The sequence below is a fragment of the Martes martes genome (assembly GCF_963455335.1).
Source record: "Martes martes genome assembly, chromosome: 17".
Lineage (NCBI taxonomy): Eukaryota > Metazoa > Chordata > Mammalia > Carnivora > Mustelidae > Martes > Martes martes.
This window is the reverse complement of record NC_137905.1, coordinates 26,116,361-26,141,047: the sequence shown is the minus strand read 5'-3', so window position 1 is coordinate 26,141,047 and position 24,687 is coordinate 26,116,361. Positions and strand designations below refer to the sequence as shown.

The following is a 24,687-nucleotide window of genomic DNA, read 5'->3' as shown; positions in this document are numbered from 1 at the left end:
AGGTAATAATCCCAGGTCCTGGGATTGAGCTCCCTGCTCAGCCAGAGAGGCTGCTTTTCCCTCTCCCTTTGCCTGCCACTCCCCCTGCTTGTGCTGTCAAATAAATAAGTAAAATCTTTAAAAAAGAAGAAGAAGAAATCAAGTATCCAAAAAAAAAAAAAAAAAAGAGAGAGAAGGTAATTTTAATTTAATTTTAATTTTAAGCCCTCATGTGAGGCTTGAACTCCATCCCTAAGATCAAGAGTCACACACACTACCAACTGAGCCAGCCAGACACCCCTATCTAAGGTACCTTCATGTGTTCTCCACAGATGGCCTTCAAATGATAACGCTGAGGTGGGATCTGTCTCAGAAACATCTAACATTTAACCCTACTGTCTTAGTCTTGGTGAAGAGTTTAAGCAACTAGAGCAGAAAGAAAACAAAGATGGGCAAGAGAGAGAAAAAGCCCCCAATTCTCACTTTTAGCCTGATTTGCTCTGGCATCCTCTCAGCTTGGTATGTTAACACAACAGGATCACAGTATCTGCGCCCCTCTTGCCTAGCATGTTTTCTCAGTTCAAATTCCTGCAAATAAAAAAAAGTCACTGAGGTTCTTGTTATGAGGCATTTTCTTAAACAGGGAAAAAAAAAAACCTTAAATGGCAAACGTTAAACACTTACAGTTGCTAATCTCTTGTCCATCTCAGGGCCTGCTTTTTCTACTGCAGTCTTCTGAATAAAACAGCAAGCTAATTCACAATTGTCCTGAGCTAACTGAGCAGCTGCCTGATCCATCATTTCCCTTTGTTGTGGGGATGCAGTCTATTGGAAGGGGAAAAGACAGAATGAAAACAATTTAAAGTTTTCTGTGGATGGACAAGACAGATAAGAAAACAGGAAATGCAGTGCCTACACAAATTTTACATGTTCTGGCTTACGACTCATTAGCTATGACCATGAAATAGCCTAATAATCATCTTCATCTGTATACAAGATAAAAACAGTACTCACCCAAAATATTTTACTTATCAGGCTATTATGAAAATGGTGAACAAATATGTGAACAGTAAACCAGTTAAAAAAAAAAAGTCATTATTAACCATGACATTTAAGACCCAATATTAATAACTGAGTTACTTGAAGAAAGAGTGTATGTATGTGTGTGTTTATGTGTATAAATACAAAGTCACTTTCCATTGTTTTGTACTGTCCTATTCCAAGTGTTTTAATCTAAATTCTTAATGATAAAGAAACAAGATTATTAACTTAAGCATTTTTTAAAAATTCTTCATTTCTTTAAACAATATTTGGATATCTACTACCTGCCGAACACTATGTTGAGGGATATAATAGTAAGCAAAAACAAACATGATGCTTCACCTCGCAGAATTTACAATCTAAGAGAAAGGAAGACATCAAATTTGGTGATATGCGAAGAAAAAGAACGTCTTTCAGGCAAGCAGTAAGATACTATACCAAAAACATAACCAACATACACGAAGGGCTGACGCAAAGCTGTTTTTCAGGTTGGTAGATATGCTCATTAGCAAAGGTTCCCTGCAGGTAATCATAGCCATTCCAGCTGTTAAATTACGCATCATGTGATGAGCTGCTATTCGCATTCGAGATTCCTCAGAATCCAGGGCAAAATCCTTCCTGACTATTTGCTCACAAGTAGTCATAGCAATCTTAATCGATCGATCCACCACAGGATGGACAAGCTCCTGGACAGCCCTTTCAATTGCCTGGCGCACACACTGCTTCAACTGTGGATGGGCCTGAAACAAGGGAATCTATGTGGGAAAAAACAAGTTAAGTCAACAGCTTATTTAAGTAAGACAACCCAACTTTCATCAATAATCACACCCATGATTTTGGAAGTTACTTCAGTATTAACCATTAACTACCAATTTCTACTTTAACCAATGAAGAACACAAGAAATAGAAGCTAAGCTACAAAGAGAGCAGTATTCAGTACACCTTGTGATATATGATAAGAGATAGGTCTTCGGATTTTTAAAAGTCTGATGGGCAGGGACGCCTGGGTGGCTCAGTTGGTTAAGCGGCTGCCTTCAGCTCGGGTCATGATCCCAGCGTCCTGGGATCGAGTCCCACATCGGGCTCCTTGCTGGGCAGGGAGCCTGCTTCTCCCTCTGCCTCCGTCTGCCAGTGCGCGCGCGCGCTCTCTCTCTCTGACAAATAAATAAATAAAATCTTTAAAAAAAAAAAAAAAGTCTGATGGGCAAATTTTTTATTACTGGATGATTACCTGCTTCCTTAGTTAAAATTAAAATTTGTGTCTTAAGTACTCTTTTGTTAAAGATTTTTATTTACTTGAGAGAGAGAAAGAGAGAGCACGTGAGCACAAGAGCCAGGGCAGAAGGAGGAGGAGAAGTAGACTCCCCGCTAAGCAGGGAGCCCAACGCAGGGCTGGATCCCAGGACTCTGAAATCATGACCTGAGCCAAAGGCAAATACTTAACAAATGAAGTCACCCAGGTGCCCCATGTGGCTTAAATACTCTTAAAGAAAGTGACTTCTTTAGCTGCTTGGAGTAATGCAAATGAATCAAATTTACAGAGAAGAAGATTTCTAAAAAAGCACTACTACAAATAATTCCTCAGAATAGCAAACATTTTACACTATCATACACTGAAGCCATTTTGCTTCACTTGGAAGACTATTTCCAATCTTTTATCTCTAAAACAAATTATGTCCTAATACTCACTTGGTCTCTTTAACTCAATGACCTTGCAAGAAATTTTTAAAATACTCATGATGGATACATAAAGTACTCAGATTACTGACAGTGTTATAAAGGGAACCACAATTTGTAGATCTAGCCCCCAACCCCAACAAAAAATAGGACGAGGGTTAAAATATCTCTTTCAAAATCCTTTTATGTTCTTTAAATAAAAAGGTGCTCACTGTATTCACGTTACTCCTGTAGTTGTGAACATTTTCAGTTTCTAAAAAACAAAGACCATGAATACTCCAAGTACCTAATTCTGAACAAGTGTTAAGCAGAATAAAAGATAATCATCATTCTGAACATACAGAGTAACATACTACCTTTCAAATATAGGAATTTTATAGACTTCAAATCAAACTTCCTCCTAGAATCAGGCTACAGAAATATAACTGAAAGTGTTAAGTCCCACTTCTAGACCCTGGCCTAGAGATTTCACATACACACACGGAATCAGCTCAGTTCAAACTATCTGCCAGGAAAGGTCATAATGCAAGGCTAAGGGTGGCATGATAATGAAAATAAAGAGCAAAAAGCTATAAACACACTAAGGATCTTTTGACCTGTGGAAGGAATTCCTGGCGATTGTGATTAGACTGCCAGCTACTTACTATCTCAGGGTTTGAATATGAGGAACAAATATAGACGATGTCTAGTCACAATAACTATTTTTAGAGTAGGAAAAAAGCCAAGCTGTACTACAGAGCAGTTCCCAATTCCTGCTCTCTGCACAAAAGTCTACACACTAAGAATCCAGAAGAAAGGGGGAAAGAAAAGGAAGGTGACCAGTTCGTCTTGTCACAAAGTAGGAAATGGGGTATGGAGCAGTGTTTACATACCGTTGGATTTAGGGTAATGTGTGGTGCCAGGCCTGCAAGGGAATAGACATTGATGTCGTGGTAGCTGTACTGCGGTTGTGGTGGAACCGTGGCTGTACAAGTGGTACTGGTGGCTGGTGTTGTAGAAGTTGCTAAATGTTAAGAGATAAAATAAAAGCTAATAAAAAGCATACTTCTTGATTTTATTGTAACATTAGCAGGCTATCAAAGAGATTAGTCTCTTGGAGGACTTAGGGGAATGGCACAGGTCACATTTTTTCCACCCTCAACTATAAGAAAAGTTCTATTGTTTTAACAGACATCTGAACAAAGTATGTAAAACTATGTCAGTGACAGTGCCCCAGGGCAAATCATCAACTGTGAGGGCATGCTTCATTAAGAAGCCCAAGCCTTGTTGGATTACTCTTTCTTATAGGTATCTATTTCTAGTCTAGTCTGTTCCCTGGTTTTACTTGGAGATTCTTAGCCATTGAGGACTGAGAGAGAATGAAAGCTGGTTTATCCTAACACACCTCCGAATCTTTTTTTCCAACACTTCTACAGCTCCCGTACTTCCAATCTATATGATCCAAGTATAATAATTCACCCTCCCACCCCCGGCAGATCTAACTGGTTGTCTGGCCAGCCCAAGATTTGAGGAATAACAGAGACCGTCATACCATTCAGTTTCTTCTGAGACCTCAAACAATGTAAAAGATAACCTTAGTTGAGTTATGATTAATGATGCTTAATTAAGAATACCATTATGAATTCTAATACCTAAGACAATGCCTACACATAACTAACTTTTCCTTAGTTTAGATGGCTCACCAAAAAGTATTTAAAATTTTAGCACCACATTACGTGGAAAATTACAACTTGCTGTATGCATGAAGACGTACCATTTAAGAAAACCTTCTGGTAAGGAGAGGGCTAATTATGACACTTACTTGTGGTTGTGATGGGAGGGAGTTCTTCTGGCTGCTTGACATCTTTCTTTGGAGCAGAGAGTTGCTCATCTAAGTTCTTTAGGCGATCTTTATCCTTTAGGAGGTTTCCAGGTTTTAGCTCATTGATGTCTAATGCAAGGTTCTTACAGAGGACCTCAATCTCAAACTTCAAGTTTAACTGCATAATTCAAATATTCAGAAAGAATTTTTTTAAATGTAGCTTTATTCACAATGTATACTACTCTTACCCCCAAACGTTAGGGTTTACCCCAAATATACTCTACTTCTGTAAATTTTAATAATGTGATGGCACGGAATGTTCTAAAGGATAAAGCAGCAATAAATTTACCTTTAAGTCATGTTCTTGATGTAGCTCTGCTAACACATTCATAATTGCCATCGTCCACGGGTTGGGTGGCCTAAAAACCTAAAGAAAAGCTATTATGTTAAGGGGGTCACCAATATCATCTTTTAATTTGCATTACTTAAAACAGCTATAAGGGGCACCTGGGTCCTAATTCCTTAAGCATCTGCCTTCAGCTGGGGTCATGATCACAGGGTCTTGGGATTGAGCCCCACAACGGGCTCCCCGCTCAGCGGGAAGTCTGCTCCTCCCTCTCCTACTCTCCCCGTTTGTGTTCCCTTTCTTACTGTGTGTCTCTCCCCGTCACATGCATTTTTTAAAATTTTTTTTTTAAAGATTTTATTTCTTTATTTGACAGACAAAGATCACAAGTAGGCAGAGAGAGAGAGGAGGAAGCAGGCTCCCTGCCGAGCAGAGAGCCCAATGTGGGGCTCGATCCCAGGACCCTGGGATCATGACCTGAGCCGAAGGCAGAGGCTTTAACCCACTGAGCCACCCAGGCGCCCCTGTCACATGAATTAAAAAAAAAAAAAAAAATCTTAGAAAAAATAATAAAATTTTAAAAATTAAAAAAAATAAAAGTTAAGCACTTATACCCCTATGGCCGTAACAAAACCCTTGGGTTTCCCATCTATATATTTTAGGAAAACACCAAAACCCAAAGCCATCCTTTAAAATCATGCTACTTTAGCCTCTCATACTCGAAATCCGAGTTTCCCTGAGGAAGCATGACTAAACTGGCTCTGTGTTCACAGAAACTAAAGACATAATCTTTTGCACTTTTGCTGAAACAAAGTGACTCTTAAAAATCAACCACCAATAAAATATTAAAATCTACTCACCACACTACGAATGCTAGATTCTAAGACTTTGGCAACAAAGGGAACTACGTAGAGTAACTCTTGCTGTCCTTTAACATAAGCCTCAAGCAGCAAAGACTTTACATCCAAGTCCTAGAGTAAGAAAAATATTTTTTTTAAAAGCTGGGAATGTATTTCAAAAGCCCTCACAAAGTACCAAAAGAAAAGTATCTTGCCAAACTCATCCCCAAATTAGGAATCAATATAATATGACTCTCGCCTTACAGAAAGGGATGACAGTCAGACCTTACTGGCTTTTGTTTATCCTGCTTAACAATGCAGGATCATGAGCATGCAACTGGATTCAAAACATGGGCCAAACTCTTACAAACACCCAATCATCTTTAAAATAGCCCCAAATAAAGTCAAGATTTTTAGACTTAATATGCTGTATGAACATTCTCAAGTTTTACATGGACCCCTTAAACTCACAGTGTGTAAGATGGGTTTATTTTTAGCTAGTGTGATCATTCCTAGCCAATGTCCCAAATTCTTCAGCAAAGAACGATCTGAAAAATTCGCTGCAGCTTTATCAGAGGTCAGGAGCACCTGAAATGGTACAGGATTAAGAAAGATAGAAAATGAGCTTAAGAAAAAAAATTCTCAACTGAATATTTGGAATTCCTCCTTATCCTAGGTTAAAAATGAGCCCTCAATTCTGAGAACATGCCCCTACATTAGATTTATTCCGTATTATCAGAGTATAACTTCACAAGGTTAAGGGGTCATGTACAGTCCTACAGAAAAGTATTTGAAAATTGAAGATTTTAGTGAGTTTTGAAGCAGACACCCAACTGCAAATCTAGTTTTGAAGAGCCAAATTCAATTCAAATGATGATAAACCAATGCTTCCAAGTCATTCAAGACAACAGGCATATGGAGCAATGTAACCAATATCACAGTACTGAGTGCAATCTTTAGCATTATCTAGGTCACTATGTATCTCTACAGAGAACTAAAATCGCTTTCTGAAATACAGTATAATAATGCTTAAATGCTTCTTTTAAATCTTCCAGAATACCTATTTATTTCATTAATATGCTTCTTTCAAAATTTCTAGAATACCCATTTCATTAATTCTCTAGTTGTTACTTTCCTAAGGAGGATATAACCACCGCATGAGTATGATTTGGGGCATGTACACAAATCCATGTGTGACATGTTACACCTTAAAATTTATGGCTATCAAGTTGTAATTTCAATTTGTTTAAAAGAATCTTGAAATTTTGCTCCACAATATGTGCATACGTTCATATCCCAATCACAATTTTAATCAGATAAAAAAGGGTGAATATAGTTATGTTCCTTAACCCTATCCAGCAACAGCAGAATGGCACAAAGTCAGCTGTGCAACAGAAAGAGCCAGGAATTCTTTTGCACTACAGCGTAACCAAGAATGGGGAAAATTCCCATCCACAGGTTTAAATATAGTGCTAGTTCCTAAACCAATGCCCCAAGTTTTTTATCAAAGAATGATGACAGCTGTATGCTGGTTTTCTTGAAACATTATTCTTCCTGAGAAATAAAATACCTACTTTTATGAAACAAGTGTTAGCACATTAGGAAAACTCAGACTCTGAACTGCTGAGAATCCTTCACAACAGCTATTCCATAATTAAGGCTACAGTACAGAGATACATGGCACTTAAGAAGACATCAAAGACTCACTGCAGCACTGTCTTTATAATACATAAAGCTATTAACAATCTAAATATTCATTAGCAATAAACATACAGACAATGGATTTCTATAAGACAATTAAAAAGAACCTGAGGGCCTAGAGCTCAGAGCATATTACAAATATGAAAAGGAGACATTAACAGAAGGCTAAGATTTAAAACCATGCACGGAATGATGAAAACAAAATCAGAATAGTAGAATTACTTTCAAAATAAACAGTACATGTCTATGTAACTAAATTCTTCATGAAATTAGTTCCGTATCTGAAACAAACCTTAGAGCAACTTTCACAGATAACCTAATATAGGCAACATAAAAAAACAAAACAAAACAAAACAAAACAGCAACACCTCCCCGAAATTTCTACTTGTACAATCAAGTATTTCCAAATTCAAAACAGTAATGAAAAAAAACTAGAAGAACTAAATCTTACTTTGATGTTTCTGTAGGTCTCATTCAGAACCATCTTATTAAATTCAGGGTTCTTCAGCGTGTCAAGGAAGTTTGAATAGAGGCTGTGAAAGTTTGGCTCAATACTGACTCTCTTCATAACCAGGTACTGTGAAACCCAAGGCATAAATTCTTCCTTCACAGTTTCCTTTAGTTCTTCAACCTAGCCAACCAATGCAACACAGGAAGTACACAATTAAAAGATAATACAGTTTTGTGGGTTTTTGTTGTGAATACTACAATATGTATCATGTGGCTCCTTGCAAAATCAGATGCTCAAGCACCACACTTCATCACCCCCCGCCACATCAGACACATGCTATGAAGTACAGTATATTCAATTCCATGTTAGTATACAGTCATCTCTCAAACTGTAGGTGGATTAGGACTAAAAATCTATAGCCCCTTTCAGCTTTAAAATTATAAAACATGAAGTCCCTCACCCCCACCTTTCCCAACTCTCCATTTGACCAAAATTGCATAAATTATTAATGTACAACCTGCCATTAAGAGACCTAACACCAGAACTATGTTTTCCTAAATTTCCAACTCCAGGAAACTTCTCTTCCAAAAGGATACTAAAGACTTATCCCCCAATCAATTCTGGAGGGATTTTGAAAGATGGTGTATGTGTAATATCTCAAAAATTACTTGTTCAGGCTAATATTACCAGCTAACATAGGCATTTCCAATGCCTTACATATAATCTTGAAAAGCAATGGTCATTTCCTGTGCTTTGTACAAAGTTACCTCAGTTATTAGACATCTAATAAAAGCTCTGAATTGTCTCTGGGAAAACATGACTTGCAACGTGGTACAAATGAAACCCTCCACCATGATGAGACCACTGAGTTTATTTCAAAAGCCTGTAAAACTTGCTGCAAAACTAATGCTACTTAATGTCTACAAAAACCACAGCCACTAGTTGTATATCCTCATTCCCTTTGTTTTGATTCTATTACTTCCGCCTTTAGAGTAAAGTATTACAAAGGGTGCAGAATATCAAGTATAAATCACCCAACTCATTAGGGGTAAGAACAGACAGCATTCACAATGGCATATAAACTATTACATCCTGCTCACCTTTTGGGTCATATTCGATTGCGAGAGATTATTGAAGATAAAAGCAATTTTCTCTTGGATATTTTCTGGGGGCTCTACAATTCTTTCAGTTTGATCTGTGGCCACAAGCAACGTGTCTATATTTGTAGTATTAATAGAAGGCTAAAAAAAAAAAACAAACCCATAAACCGAAATGCCTGCAACAAATCCCAGGAAAAAATGTATACCGATTCTTTCAGGAAAAAACATACACATGATATATACAGCTATATACTCTAAGCACTGGCCAGAATATATATTGATATAGTGCCTGTCTTTGGGAAATCTGGCGAGGGGAGACACAGAGGGAGAAATGCTGGTCTTTATACTTTCAGTAGGCATGTGTTACTTACAATAAAATTAAAATACATGCTCACTACTGGAGACATTACAACATTAACAGACCCAAGGAAAGAAAAAAGATTTACTTACTGGCACATCTTTCTTAAAGCTGACTCCGGTTGGCCTGGTGACTGTAACCGTTTTAGCAACAGTGGTGGTTGTTGAGGTGGTTACCATCGTGCTAACCTGACCAGCAAGGGGAGCTTTTGCTGGAACCTGGGCCTGAGCCTGGGCCTGAGCCAGTGCAATACTTCCAGGGGTTGTGATAGAGCCCTGCATTTTCACAGGAGGATCTCTAGACTGTTGTCCATATTCAATATACTAGGGGAAGGGAGAGGATAAGACATAAAAAGACTTCTTAATGAAAACTGAAAGTGCTGAATTGTACTACTCTAACTTCTGAGAGGGGATATCCCTTACCCCCTGCCCCATTCTGGTCCATATTCCTATACATAATATACATAAGTAGATACCATAGGGCTCTTTGGAAGGTAAAATAATATGTCTTACAATATTACAAGGGAACTAGACGAGCAAAACAACTTTCAAAACAGCCACCACCAATGCCTGCATATATACTTTCATAAATCCCTTCATATATGTAAACTTTAACATTTTTAAATTTCTATACTAAATTTTTTAAAAGATTTTATTTATTTATTTGACAGAGAGAGAAGAGAGCACAGGCAGGGGGAGCGGGAGAGGGAGAAGCAGGCTTCCCGCTGAGCAGAGAACCCAATGCAGGACCTGATCCCAGGACTCAGATCATGACCTGAGCTGAAGGCAACTGCTTAACCAACTGAGTCACCCAGGCACCCCTAAATTTCTATACTACATTGATCTCTTTTACTGGATGCTGATGAGAAACCTAAGGACCAAAAATGAGTTATTTCTCAATAACTGTATTACTATGAAACAAAGAAACATACTGTTGAAAACCAAGTCAGCTAGACCCAAAGAAGCAGGAAGGCAGACTTCTTTCCATTTCACAGACCACTCAACCTCCTTTCCACACACAAATTAGAAAACTGATATAGGGCTCCTAATCCTATTTCCAGCTGTCCATGCCTGAACAAAACAAAAACTACTACCCAGCCGCACCAAGGTGGCTCAGTCAGTTAAGCATCTGGCTCTGCATTTCAGTTCAGGTATCATCTCAGGGTTGTGAGACCAAGCCCCAAGTCAGGCTCTCCCCTGGATGAAGAGCCTGCTTAAGATCTTCTCTCCCCCTCTGCCCCTTCCCAGCTCTAAACAAACAAACAAACGAACAGATAACTACTATCTAGATATATAACTTTATTTAAAAAGGATATTCTCAAGGCTTGTAAGTGGCACAGTCAGTTAAGCACCCTACTTTTGGTTTTGGCTCAGGTCGTGATCTCAGGGTCCTGAAATTGAGCCAGGTGTTGGGCTCCATGTTCATCAGGGAGTCTGCTTAAGACTCTCTCTCCTCTAACCCTTTCTCTTGCTTTTGATAAAAAAATAAATCTTCAAAAAAAAAAATAAATAAATAAAGGGCATTTTCAAGTAGGAAAGACAATCTCTGAATAAAGCATAGCACTTTAAATTGACTAAGGGGCGCCTGGGTGGCTCAGTCGTTAAGCATCTGCCTTCAGCTCAGGTCATGATCCCAGGGTCCTGGAATAGTCCCACATCAGGCTCTCTGCTCAGTGGGGAGACTGCTTCTCCCTTTCCCACTCCCCCTGCTTATGTTCCCTCTCTTCCTGCCTCTCTGTCAAATAAATAAAAATCTTTTAAAAAACAAATAAATAAAATAAACAAATTTACTAAGTACAGAAATACAAATAACCTTTCTCTCACCCTCTAACTATCTTGTTATAGGAGGTACTAGGAATCACTGCTTTGTGTGATCATTTCCAGGCCACCTCTCGTCTCCACACTTCCTAGGTCTATATTCCCAGTTCTGAATTCCAAACGCATTTCTCATCTTAGCCTTACAAAACTCTGCTTTCCTGTACTGTACTACAGTAATGGCATATTCCCCCAAGCCCCTCACGTAAGTAAGTAACACTTGTGGCTCCCCTCCATAGGTCTTTTAGGTTAACCCATCACAAAAACCCGCCCTCCTACAAACAAACCCAGCTGGATTAGGTGAAAACACTGGACTAAATTCTAATAAAAATTAAAAGTAGATTCATACTCTGATCTTTCTGATTTGTGTGAATATGACATTATAAAGCCATTTCTCTGATTTACGCAAAACAAAGTTAATAAAGATTATTTTCTTGTTCTCTATAAGCAAGGTTTTGACCAAAGACAAGACAAAGGTATGAATACTAACCAATTAATCTAAAATCAATGACTAGAACAAAAGCTTACAGATTTCGTGAATAATCATGTAAAGTGGCTTGTAACATATAATATCTAGGGGCACCTAGGTGGCTCAGTTGGTTGAGCACCTGACTCTTGATTTTTTTTTTTCCTTTTTTTCTGACTCTTGATTTTGGTTCAGGTCATACCTCAGGGTTGTAGCACTGAGCCCCACATCAGGCTCCAGGCTCAACACAGAGTCCACTTGACCCTCTCCTTCTGCTTCTCACCCAACCCCACTCACATGACCACTCACACTTTCTCTTTCGTAAATTAAAAAAAAAAAAATCTTTAAGAAAATGTACACTATCCCAAGTTCATTTCCTCAGGGACTGCCTCCTTTTTAACAAGTACATCAAAGGAATCTAAGCAGGTGATAAAAAGATTATATATATTTTTTAGGTTATCTCTACACGGAACATGAAGCTTGAACTCGCAAATCAGGCAGAATTTTTTTTTCAATAGGATTTTACTTATTTGAGAGAAAGCGTGCGAGTGGTGAGGGGAAAAGAATCCAAAGCAGACTCCACAATGAGCACAGAGCTCAGTCCTGAGATAATGACCTGAGCTGAAACCAAGACTCTGATGTTCAACCGACTGAGCCATCCAGGTATCCCATGCAAGAATTCTTATTAACAGCAGATGATGTCTATACTTTAATAGCAGTATCAGGCTAAAATAACTGATAAAAGCCTTTACTAAATGAAGCAAAACAACTGCTTAGAAAAGATCATCCAAAAACGATTTTTTCATGACCTATTATTAAGCTGCTAAATGAAAATAGTATGTATGCCTATATAATGCCAATCATTAAGAAATCTTTATGCCAGTCCCAGCAAATCCAAAATCAAATTAAAGTAAGCTCTCCTACTAAAGAGATTTTAGGTATTAAAGACACTTACCTCCTGTAAATGATGTGGAAATTGCATAAAGTGACTGATAGAAGCCAAGTGCTGACAATACTGGGGATAGTCCTTCAATCTGCCAACAAAAACATTCATTCATTCATTCATCACCTCATGTACAAACAGAAGCAGCAAAATTAACAAATTTTCATTCAAATGCTAGTCTAGGCCACTTGCCCCATTCTATACCTAGGAAACACCTACCTGAAGAGATTGCCAGATAAGAGCATGGAAGTAAGGGAGAGAAATATCTATGAAGTTCTTTTTACATCAGAAAACAGTATCATTTTTTAAAGGTCCTATTTCAGTTAAAATCTGATTACAACAAACCATTAAAATCACTATCTGGGAACAATTTCAAATGTTCATTAACAGGTAAATGGAAAAACAATTCATAGTTAATCCATACAATAACACGGTTAACCCACACATACATAGTTAATCAACACAATAAAAAGGAACTACTGAAACATACAGTAAAACAGATTAATTTCAAAAGCATCAGCCTAACTGCAAGAAGTCAGACTCATACATACTCTCTATGGTTCTGCTTACAGAACACTAGGAAAACTAGAAAGAAATCAGATCCAGGATTGCAGGGGTCAAAGAACTACAAAGGGAAATAAGAGAACTGCTTAGGAGTAACAAATTTTCAAGATCCTGATTATGATAGTGGTTCTAAATTCTGCAAAATTCAAAGAACTGTAATCTAAAATGGTGCCTTTCACTAAAGGATACTTAAATAAACAACAACAAAAACACTATGTCAATTTACACTTTTCCTACCACTTATTTGATAATTGTAATGAACTTTTTCACTTCCTCCCCTTCTACTTCATACAGATGTTAAGATACATATAATGATGGGGCACGGCAAGAATTAGTTGATAAATGAGTTATTATTTATTCTTGTATTAAATAAAGATGATCCAGGGCACCTGGGTGGCACAGTCAGTTAAGCATCGGAACCCTGGTTTCAGCTCAGGTCATGAACTCAAGGTGGTGAGATCAAGCCTCGTGTGGGGCTGTTCCACGCAGGGTTTGGTGTGGAGTCGGCTTAAGATTCTCTCCCTCCCTCTCCCTACTCCCCTCCCGTTCTCACATGCCCTCTCTCTCAAATAAATAAACAAATCCTTAAAAAAGGGAGATAAATGCTTCATAGAAAACCTATTCACTCACCTATTTTTAAACCTATCTAGTGCAGCAATCCCAAAATAATACATTTTGGAACCAAAAGGCTTGCGTAAGGCTTCAAGAACATATCGCAGGGCCAGACCTAGTGCCATGTAAGTGACCAGTCCTTTTTCAATTATCCCACCAAACAGGCAGGCTGTTATATGTAACTCTTTATCAGGGTACTGGGGGAAAAACCGATATTCTTCAAACAAGTTCCTCAGCATACAATTAAAGACTTCTCGCTCCCTCTTTATGGTAGAATCTTTAAACCTCTGTAACATTTCTAATACCTAGAAAAGGCAAGACAAAAACAAAACACACATAAAGGAAACTATGATGAAAAGCATTCCTTAAATATTCTTCAAAGAATTGTTAAAAAGAATATATTTTAAAAAATAAAATCTTTAAGGTGGGGGGAGACTGGCTGGCTCAGTTGGAAAAGCATGCATCTCTTGATCTTGGGGTCGTGCATTCGAGCTCCACATAGGGTGTAGAGTTCCACACTGGGTGTAGAGATTACTAAGAAGAATAGATATACTTAAAAAAAAGAATAGATATACTTCAAAAATAGATATACGATATATAGATAATCTTTAAAAAAGGATTCTTAATCAAAATATTTAACAATATACTAAGCCTGAAATGAATATTAAATCTCAAAGGGTATACATACACATACCAGAACATTCTGAGCTGAATTTCTAAAAACTTTGAAAGGGGATTTAAGATTTATATAAACCATTAAGTATTAGAACATCCTAGACACTTACCTCATCAACAGACATAGTTGGATGTGGTGGGTGATTATATATTCTCTGAAAATAGCTGTTTGCTTCATCATCTATTTCTTTACTAAAGTGCTGATTTGCCTCTGGCCACACCTGAGACAGGTCCGCTGTTAGAAACAGAAAGGCAACCAGTGGGCATTTAAGCTCTTTCCCCAATCGCCCACTTTTATACAGAGAGCCAAAGAGAAAAATACCCTTTTAATCTTAAGGGAAAAAAAATAAAAGAAAATGAAGAAATTATTAAGTGGTCAAAGATCAATATTCAAGTATTTTGCGTACATATAAAAGATTTTAACAAGTGCCTTACAAATGTAGTTCTACCTTAGTATTTTATCAGGTTTTACCAAACCATGAAAGTTCACTACATTCAAATCCATACTGCACTTGTCCTTAACAACCTCACTTGATATTAACAAGTCTTTACTACTTTATAATAAAAATGACATCTAACATATAAGAATTATCAATGCATGTGCATAACACACTGATGTAAACACAAAGCATGCTACAAAACATAACATTCAGACAAGCCTTTCACACTAACGTTTTCAAGTCAACTGGTATACTTTCAAATCCTATATAATGAATATCTGGTCCCAACAACAAGGGTATTTATAGGTAAACGATATCTACATATTTACAAAGAGGACTTTTGACTTTGAGAATTAACTTGCTAAGGAGGTGAAACTTTAAAAGCTATTTTCCAAGTTACATCAGATATGTCATGCGATGATTATTACATATAAGGCTATATATATCATAAAGCTTTAACCTTAAAATAAATTGCCTTATATAAACTGTCAAGCTGAAACAAAAATTTGAAATTCTCATAGCTGCTCCTGAATTGTTTAAAAACAACAAAAGACCACCACCAACACATTTTTAGAATAAGTATAAGATTTATATACATATATTTTAATGCTAAAAACCGCTTCTTTTTACTGTATTTCTTAGAGTAACGCCCCTAAAAGATGCTACCTCTTATTAACCATCATACTGTTCTAACAATCCAGATCAATGGTGGAGAGATAACTCAATTTTTTATTTCCGTAACTCAAGTTAGTCAATTAATTCCCACTGACCTACAAGGCACATCAAACAATCGCCCCTACTAACAATATGTTAAGTCAATTTTTTTGTCCACATTAACTGTAGGGCAATAAACTGGAAATCTAAAAAGCTTTATGTACATCAGTCACACTTCACAATCACAGACAACACTACCACTTACAAGGTTTCATCTTACTCTGCTGGAATGTAGGCTGGTTCAGTCCAGAGGTGCCCAGTTTCCTCTGTACAAAAGGATCGTTATTCACTGCAGGGAGTCCAAGAGCCCCAGTTCCTATACCAGTCAGGCTGCCTGTGCCAAGACCACCTACTAGAAAGAAGGAAGGCAGCCAGGTCTTATCATTACTCATATTCTCTACTTACATCAAAGATCTAGGTTTTTATTGAGAAAGACAGTGTCTTTGTAAATTCACTTACAACAATATTTAATTTTATACAGATCTAAACTAATAAAAGTAGATAAAAATGGGCAAGGTGGGGCATCGGGGTGGCTCAGTTGGTTAAACACCTGCCTTCAGCCTAGCACATGATCTTAGGTCCTATGATCCAGCCCTGTGTCAGACTCCCTTACAGGGAGTCTGCTTCTCCCTCTCCCTCTGCCCCCACCCGTTTGTGCACACATGCATGCTCTCGCTCTCAAATAGATAAATCTTTTTTTAAAAAAGGGAAAACAGGGCGCCTAGGTGGCTCAGTGGGTTGAGCCTCTGCCTTCGGCTTGGGTCATGATCCCAGGGTCCTGGGATCAAGTCCCACATCGGGTTCTCTGCTCCGTGGGGAGCCTGCTTCCTCCTCTCTCTCTCTGCCTGCCTCTCTGCCTACTTGTGACCTCTGTCTGTCAGATAAATAAATAAAATCTTTAAAAAAAAAAAAAAGGAAAACACAAAAATGTCTTCAGCATACAGAATTCTTCATTTATTTATATTCTTAGTAAGACTAATATAGAAATCTTTAACTGTACATTCTCATAGGTGACATGCTATGTAAGACAGTCCAACTAAGAGGAACTGGTTTGCTTTTAACACTGATTGAAAACTAAAGAATTTCATAGTATCTTCCAGTTAGCAGGAGCCAGGACTTGCTTATTCCACTCAACTCTAGCCAAAAGAATTTTTAAGAAGGCCTTATTAAGGAAATTAATTTTGACTTAAATAAATCAACAATCAGTGTTTGAACCATACAAAAGAACTGCTAATCAGGTTACAGAGTCATCACATTTTCAGTTCTTCAATTTTGGTACACTGAAACTTACACCCTGAAGATAAAAGATGCAGATAGCTTAGGAGGAAACAAATGGATACAGGAGAGGGGAAAAAACATAACCTTTACTTCAATATAAAGTTCAAAGCCAAACATTTGAAATAACTGAAAAAGTTTTAGGGATTTACTATCATTTTCAAGGTAGGTGCGGTGGAACAAAGCAGAACATATACCTGAATCTCCTATGTGAAATATTTTCTACCTTTATTATTTACTGAATGATTCATAAAGCTGTGAATTCTTTATCTGAACCTCCATCTTTCAGAATGTCATTAACACACTTGTTAATGTTTACATTATCACTTGGTAAAACAGAATCCTTATAATCTGAATTAATTAATATTGTAATAGTATAGTGTTCTCTTCCCAGCTTTGAAGAATGAAACCACCTCACAATTTAAACAGCTTTCATTACAACAGTGACTCCAAACACCTTACCCCACACTAAAGCACAATGAGATTTACAAATAATCTGCACTCTCATCCACCACTGCTCCCCCTTACCTGGAAGCTGTGATGAAAGTCCTCCAATACCACTGAAAGCAGTTGTCTGATTTGGGGTTGAAAGGGGTGGAAATGCTTTTGCTGGTGATTGAGGGGTACTGAATGCAGAACCCAAATTTGGAGGAAAACCCTGCATACTCTGAGTGTGAGGGGCAGCTGAACCACCTATACTAAGAGATGCCATTCCACCAAGAGGGTCAATCTAAAGAAAAACATTATAAAAATGTATTAAACATACTTTAAGAACATACAGACATATGATACAGGTAAAGAAATCTTTAGCTTTTCATATGCTTAATCAGTAAACTGCAAAACCCCGAGCAATTGTAATACCTAAATCCTCAAATCAAGTCAACTGTGCTAGTCTTTTTTCTTACTATATCACAGAGTAGGTTTCAAGAGTTAGCCTCTGCCAAAGTATCAGAGCCGTAATGAGGGATACAAAACTTCAAGAATAACACTTAAGATGAACTGCCCTGCAGCCAGCACTCAGCAGTGACACAGGACAGTTGTTAGGTCTTCGAAATTTCCAATAAGCCCCTTTATACCAGAAAGAATCTCCCAAACTACATTATTTAACTTTCAACACGAAAAACTTAGCAGTCAGAAATAAATCGTCCAGTCAAAACAAATAAATCTACTCAAAATGTGAAGATCTTGAGGGCTGGAGGCGATCAGCTCTAATTTAAAACAAACAAAAAACAAGGTAAGCTTTTCACCAAAAGATCTTTTAAAATATCTGTAACTGCATTTTTTAAGCTTCTTAGTTTGTGCCATTATTTCAGACGTTCATGACATAGAAAATGGTACACAAAATGCCTTTTTATAAAAAGTGGCCCCTGAAGAATCACTAAACATTCTCTTCTTAAACCCCAATCTGCCAATCAATGCAGATGAAAAGAGAAGTGGAATATGTTGCTCCCAGAGAGAAGGGGGGTGGTTGGTGTCAGGGAGTAACTTAAATGTACCTTGTTTTTAAAAGAGCAGTTCAGTTGAGAGCTGAAGAGCCCCAGTTATAACAAGTCCTTATGCTCTAGCACTGTTGCTTGGCCCGTGAAGCTACAAACAAGACACATCAGGTTCAAAGGCAGTGCTTATTTCTCAAGTCTAAGTTACTCTTATTTTAAAAAGAAGCCCTTATCATTTACCTAAATAAGTTGTTTTGTACCTTTCCTCTCAGAGTCACGTTCTATTTAATGATTAAAGTCTATCCTCAACTATAATGCCTATTTATGGATCTCCTTTAAAATGTAGTAGTGGATGCTAGACATGCAGGTATCTATAAGGTAATAAATTTAGACAAATTTTCATTTGACAAATTACAAATGATGTAGAAGTTTATTCTATTCCAAGTCTATGAACACACACAGATGTAGCAGTTGTAGCACTCATTTACCTGAACAGGAGAAATGGCATCTAAGCTGCTAGCACTAGGAGGGCGTCCTTTTGGCATAACTCCAGGTGGAGGCTGTCTGGCCTTGTTCATGACATTACTGCAATTGGCCACCATGGTAAGGATGGTTTCTGATAACTCCTGAGAAACACTCCTAAGGACAGAAGAGAAACAAAAAATATCACTTAGTCAGAACACCTAAAGAAACAAACCTGATTTTCTTTTTAAATAGGCTCCATGCCCAATGTGGAGCCCAATGTGGGGCTTAAACTCACAACCCTGAAATCAAGACCTGAGCTGAGATCAAGAGTCGGATACTTAACCAACTGGGCTACCCAGGTACCCCCATACCTAATTTTCTAATAAAGAAAAACTGACAGAACATATGCCTAAATTTTCACCATACCCCATGTCTTTGCATCCATCACTAAACAAGGGTTTTCTGAGCAATGGCTCTCTCGTGGAGATACCTAATTTATACCCTTGAAACTAAACCTTTTGTATGGTACAACAAATGTATTTTAAAAAACACTCCAAGAAACATTACACATACTCACCCATTTTGCCAAAAATTATGCCCAAACCTGAACATAGCAAAGCCAACAGATAACAAAACTTAATACTAGTTTCTCATAAATACAAAACATTTATTTAAGTATAGATAAAAATACCATATACATGTAGTCACTACACCTGTCAAGCACATAAAGAACTGATTCCTAAAATGTCAGGTAGGATAAATGTTTGTTTAACGAAAAACCCACCTTCTCATCTTAAGGTATCACTGCCTCATAAAACCCTTATACTCCTAACTCTACACAAACTTGATTCTGTCTTTAATCTTTCCTCCTAAGTTCAGAATATTACTACTGCCATCAAGAAGTAAAAGTAGTCAGTCAGAGAAGACCACTATTTCATGTTTGGGAAATGAAATATAAAACTGTACATCAAATCACTACAGTACAATCTACAAAATTCTTGCTTGAACCAATATCAAAGACACAGTGGCTCCAACATGGATTATGAATTTAAATGAACAATGAGTTGGGTTTTTTTCATCTACTAAAGCAGGAAAGAAAAATATTAACAGATCATGGAAAAGAAGAGGGAGATGTCAAGTACTACAAGTGTGAGTTTACTTATTTACTTTAGTATTGTTAATTTCCAAAAGATGCTGCAAACAAAGACATTTCAAACAGAAAAAACATGACTAGCTCTTTCTAGCCTCTATATATCTAAGTTCAAAATACCTACTCCCACGCAATTAAAACTTCCTGGACATACCAGTGTGATCTCTTAGATTACCAAATACTCCGCTAGCAAGGCTATGAGGAAATAGACATTTTCACTGCTGGTGGTTATATAGAATGAAAAACTTCCTAGGGAGGGAAATTTTCCAGTAACTAATAAAACTATACATGCATTTCCATTTATTCCAATAGGCTCTGCTTCTAATGGTCCCAAATATCCACTAGCAAAGACGATGGCTACATACACTATTTACTGCAACACTACTTATGATATATAGCAAAAATAATCAGAATGTCCACCAATCAGAAACTGGTTTAATAAAGCACAAACATCTACTCAATGAAGTACTATGCAGCAACTACAAGGAACAAGAAAGCTCTTTGATTCTATGGAGTAAATTGTAGGATACCTGATCAAATGAAAGCATGTTGTAATAGAGCATACAATATTCTCCCTTCACTGTAGTAAAGAGGAAAATACACAAATACTTTTTTAAAATGCAAAGATAACCCCCAAATATAAATGGAAATAGTTACCAAACAAGAACAAGGTGGGGGTAAGAGCCACAAAGAACACTTTTAGTTAAAAAAAGAAACCATAAATAAGTAAGTAAATAAGTAAATAAATAAAAAATAAATAAGAAATCATTCCAAAGACATCTATGCCATGGGTTAATGGCTTATTTGTGGAGCATAAGGAATAACACGGAGGACATGGGGAGATGGAGAGGAGAAGGGAGTTGGGGGAAATTAGAGGGGGAGACAAACTATGAGAGACTGTGGACTGTGAAAAACAATCTGAGTGTTTTGGAGGGGCGGGGGGTGGGAGGTTGGGTGAGCCTGGTGGTGGGTACTATGGAGGACACGTATTACACAGAGCACTGCATGTGCATAAACAATGCATTCTGGAACACTGAAAAGAAATTTAAAAAATAAATAAAAATTCAAATAAATAAAGAAGTAAGAAACCATTCCAAAGACATGTATGCCATGGGTTAATGGTCTACACTAGTAAATAATAATCACTATGCTGCAATGAATACAAAAGGCCTTCAATTTTAAGACATGGTATTTTATGTATTACACAAAAAGGAAATAAGCTAATTTTAACTGTTAAGACATCACTAATGATATGAATCATTTCAGATGTTAAAATACTAAACAGTGGGTATCAGATTGGCAAGCTATGGTTAATTAAAATATTCCTTATTATTTAGAAAAAACTTTCTTATATTTGACACAATTTCAAGTTTACAGAGACCAGAATATTATTAGGGACTCCCATAAATGTTTTACTCACCAATTAGTTACATTTTGCCAAATTTGTTTAGCCAGTCTTTCTATACTCTCCTCGAAAAAGTGTATGTGATGACGTTATCTTTTGTCCCTAAATACTTCACTACGTTTATCCTAAGAACAAGGACATTTTCTCATAGAACTACATAGAATAATATATATCAGGAAGTTTAAGAGAAATAAGCCATATTCAAATTACATCATTCCCACAAGGTACTTCACTGCTATTATTCCCCTGCATCATGATCCAATCCACTGTACTGCTGTCACCACTTCTTTGAACAGAGAAATTCATCAGCTGTTATTTGTCTTCCTCCAACTTGATTTTTTTTAAGTTATTTTATTCAATATCCCTTGAGCTGAGTTTGTCTGATATCTTATATTTTAGATGTGTTTGTTGCAGGACTACCACATAAGTTACATTATATTCCTCTCCGTGCATTTTATTTTTTGTTTTTATTATTGTTTTAAGTAATCTCAATATCCAAAGTGGGGCTTAAACTCAAAACACCCCAAGAACAAGAGTCAGATGTCCCTTCAGTGCATTTAATTAGGAGGCATATGATATAGAAAGCTGGTGATCACTTTGATCTATAAATTAATGTGGCATATGCCAGGCTTCTCCACTGAAATGTTACTTCTTTCCCCCTTTGTTATTATAAGGTAATTTGTGGAGAGACACTCTGAAATTAGGTGATTGTCCTGCTCCTCAAACATTCTCTCACGACTTTTAGCAGCCACTGAAGTTTGTAACTCCATCATAATTATTTCTGTATTTATTAACTGGAAGAACTTTCCTTCTTTGGCATTTACATGCATCATTAAATTCTTCAACAAGATAGGTTCTTCTAATACAGCAACAAAAGAAATTAAAACCTGGAGTTGGGTAAACCACCTCCTTACAAATAAATACAAAACATTTTATCCAATTTCAATATGTCCTTAAATTTCCAGTATTTAATTCCAGTTTACTTCCTTCCAGGTGGATTACAATGTACAAATGTAAAAGGCAACATTCTAAAACTAAATTTTAGAACATTAAGAACTTATAGAGCAGGGTTTCTCAACTGTTGCACTATCACCACTGTGGACTGGATAATTCTTTGTTGTTGGGAGGCTCTACTGTGGACTGTAAAATGTTTAACAGCAACCCTGGCCTTTACCTACTAGATGCCAGTAACACATTTCTCTCTGCTTGTAACAATCTAAAACAATATCAAATGACTCTGAGGAAAGAAAATACTCCCTGGTTGAGAACACCCAGTTAGGGATATATGTGTGCAAATTTCTCAAAAAGCATAGAAAAGCAAAATAAAATTCAAGATCTACATGGGATAGCTTACGAAAACTGGACTGGAGAGGAAGACAAAGTTAGCTCCAAAAATGTTACGGGTTAAGCTACACAGGAGACTTCATAGGTGTTTATTATGCTTCAGAAATTACAATAAAATACACAGTACATAAGCAAACAGTGAAATAAAAAGATCTCCAAATATTCTCTACTCCATAAAAGCAACTAGAAAAGTGGCAAAAATTATCAGAATCCACTATATTATAACTCTTACATATATCATACATAACATATATATGATACATGAACTCTTGATATATAACAATCCAGAAATTTTTATTCCAGAAAGACTGAATCTTGCTAATAAAAGCTTTCCGGGATCTCAATTTGCTTTACTCCCATGCCGCCCCCTCCAGCTGGACAGCAACCTTGAAAACCTATAATTATAGAGAAAAACCAGTAGCCTGACAGTCACAGGACAGGGCTCAGAATTGGCTTGAGGCATCTCCAAAGCCTCATCCTCAAAGAATCCTGTGAGACAACAATGGCAAGATTATCTCTATCTGACCTAAGAGCTGGCCAAGCACAGCCTTTTCCCTCACGAGATATTTGTTGATATATTTAAAGGGAACTGTTTTAATTTTCTGGCTGCCTAGGGTGGAAGATAACAGTCTGAGCAAATAAGAGGTTAACCAAAAAGCTTAAAAGGAAAATTTGGGGAATAAGATTCCCATGGGTGAAATGGAGAACTCTCATTCTCCCAGAGAATCAGGAAGTCCTTCGACATGTACTGAGCAATGCCAATATGTCAATCTGTGATATTACCACAAGAAGACCTGAAACGGACCAAGATCTTACCTCAAGTTGACATTCAAGGCTCTAAGAAGGAAATAAAGACTAACAAGGAGTTGTCAAGTGATTAGTGTTAATATGTGCCCCAATATGTACACAAAACCACAGGAAAAGGAGTAACCTGCTCATTCTGGCATTTAAGAAAATCACCTTATCATGATCTCAGGGTCCTGGGATAGAGCCCCACACTGGGCTCTCTGCTCAACAGGGAGCTTGTTCCCCCCCTCTCTGCCTGCCTCTCTGCCTATTTGTGATCTCTCTGTCAAATACATAAATAAAATCTTTTTTTCTTTTTAAAGAAAAGAAAAGAAAATCACCCAAGTCTTAGCTGATCACCAGGCTACCCAATGTCAATGGCCTAAGGTGACAAAAAAGAATATGGACATGACAGAAATAGTTCCAAAAAATCTCTAAATGAAAGAAAAAAAGCAACAAAACAAAAAACAGAGGTGGGGGCGGGTGCCTGATTTCAAGAACTGACACATTATTTTGACTTACCAGTTTCCAACCACAAATTACAAGACATGCAAAACAAAAACAAAGAAACACAGTAAAGCATGGCCTGCACATAGCAATAAAATGCTATCATCAAAAACTGTCCTTGGAGGGGCGCCTGGGTGGCTCAGTGGGTTAAAGCCTCTGCCTTCAGCTCAGGTCATGATCCCAGGGTCCTGGGATCGAGCCCCACACAGGGATCTCTGCTCAGCAGGGAGACTGCCTCCCTCTCTCTGCCTGCCTCTCTGCCTACTTGCAATCTCTGTCTGTAAAATAAATAAAATCTTTTATTTTTTTTTAAGATTTTATTTATTTGACAGAGATCGCAAGAGAGAGGAGGAAGTAGGCCCCCCACCGAGCAGAGAGCCCCAGGACCCCTGGATCATGACCTGAGCCGAAGGCATAGGCTTTAACCCACTGAGCCACCCAGGTGCCCCTAAATAAAATCTTAAAAAAAAAAAAAAAAAAAAGAACTGAAGTAAAGCATGTTAAAAAGAACTACAAGAGAACTTTAAAAAGGTGCCCCTCAAGGGATAGCTGGCTGGCTGAGTTGGTGGAACATACAAACTCCTGATCTCAGGGTTTTGAGTTTTAGCCCCATGTTGGGTATAGAGATTGCCTCAAAATTAAAATCCTATGGGGGGAGAGGGGCAGCCCGGGTGGCTCTGTCAGTTGGGAATCTTACACTTGGTTTTGGCTCAGGTCATGATCTCGGGTTGTGGGAATGAGCCCTACATGGGGCTCAACACAGAACCTGCCTGGGATTCTCTCTCCCTATCCCTCTGC

At 37.5% G+C, this 24,687-nt stretch overlaps 1 protein-coding gene across 7 annotated transcripts in view; it reads right to left on the bottom strand.

Moving 5' to 3' along the window:
- CNOT1 (CCR4-NOT transcription complex subunit 1) overlaps nucleotides 1-24,687 on the bottom strand; it is a 110,096-nt gene that overhangs the window by 19,851 nt on the left and 65,558 nt on the right. For 3 of the 7 annotated variants that reach the window (XM_080827959.1, XM_080827963.1, XM_080827965.1), the window contains exons 17-33: nucleotides 18,721-18,871; nucleotides 17,325-17,526; nucleotides 15,727-15,873; nucleotides 14,478-14,602; nucleotides 13,711-13,997; nucleotides 12,529-12,607; nucleotides 9,386-9,616; nucleotides 8,936-9,076; nucleotides 7,836-8,015; nucleotides 6,155-6,271; nucleotides 5,705-5,815; nucleotides 4,848-4,925; nucleotides 4,499-4,676; nucleotides 3,570-3,700; nucleotides 1,479-1,775; nucleotides 664-804; nucleotides 463-567 (exon numbers count right to left, since the gene is read on the bottom strand). In XM_080827959.1, the coding sequence (XP_080684085.1) occupies nucleotides 463-567; nucleotides 664-804; nucleotides 1,479-1,775; nucleotides 3,570-3,700; nucleotides 4,499-4,676; nucleotides 4,848-4,925; nucleotides 5,705-5,815; nucleotides 6,155-6,271; nucleotides 7,836-8,015; nucleotides 8,936-9,076; nucleotides 9,386-9,616; nucleotides 12,529-12,607; nucleotides 13,711-13,997; nucleotides 14,478-14,602; nucleotides 15,727-15,873; nucleotides 17,325-17,526; nucleotides 18,721-18,871 (2,701 nt within the window). The remainder of the gene's footprint in view (nucleotides 1-462; nucleotides 568-663; nucleotides 805-1,478; nucleotides 1,776-3,569; nucleotides 3,701-4,498; nucleotides 4,677-4,847; nucleotides 4,926-5,704; nucleotides 5,816-6,154; nucleotides 6,272-7,835; nucleotides 8,016-8,935; nucleotides 9,077-9,385; nucleotides 9,617-12,528; nucleotides 12,608-13,710; nucleotides 13,998-14,477; nucleotides 14,603-15,726; nucleotides 15,874-17,324; nucleotides 17,527-18,720; nucleotides 18,872-24,687) is intronic. The other 4 variants (XM_080827961.1, XM_080827964.1, XM_080827960.1 and 1 more) reach the window with 3 other exon arrangements.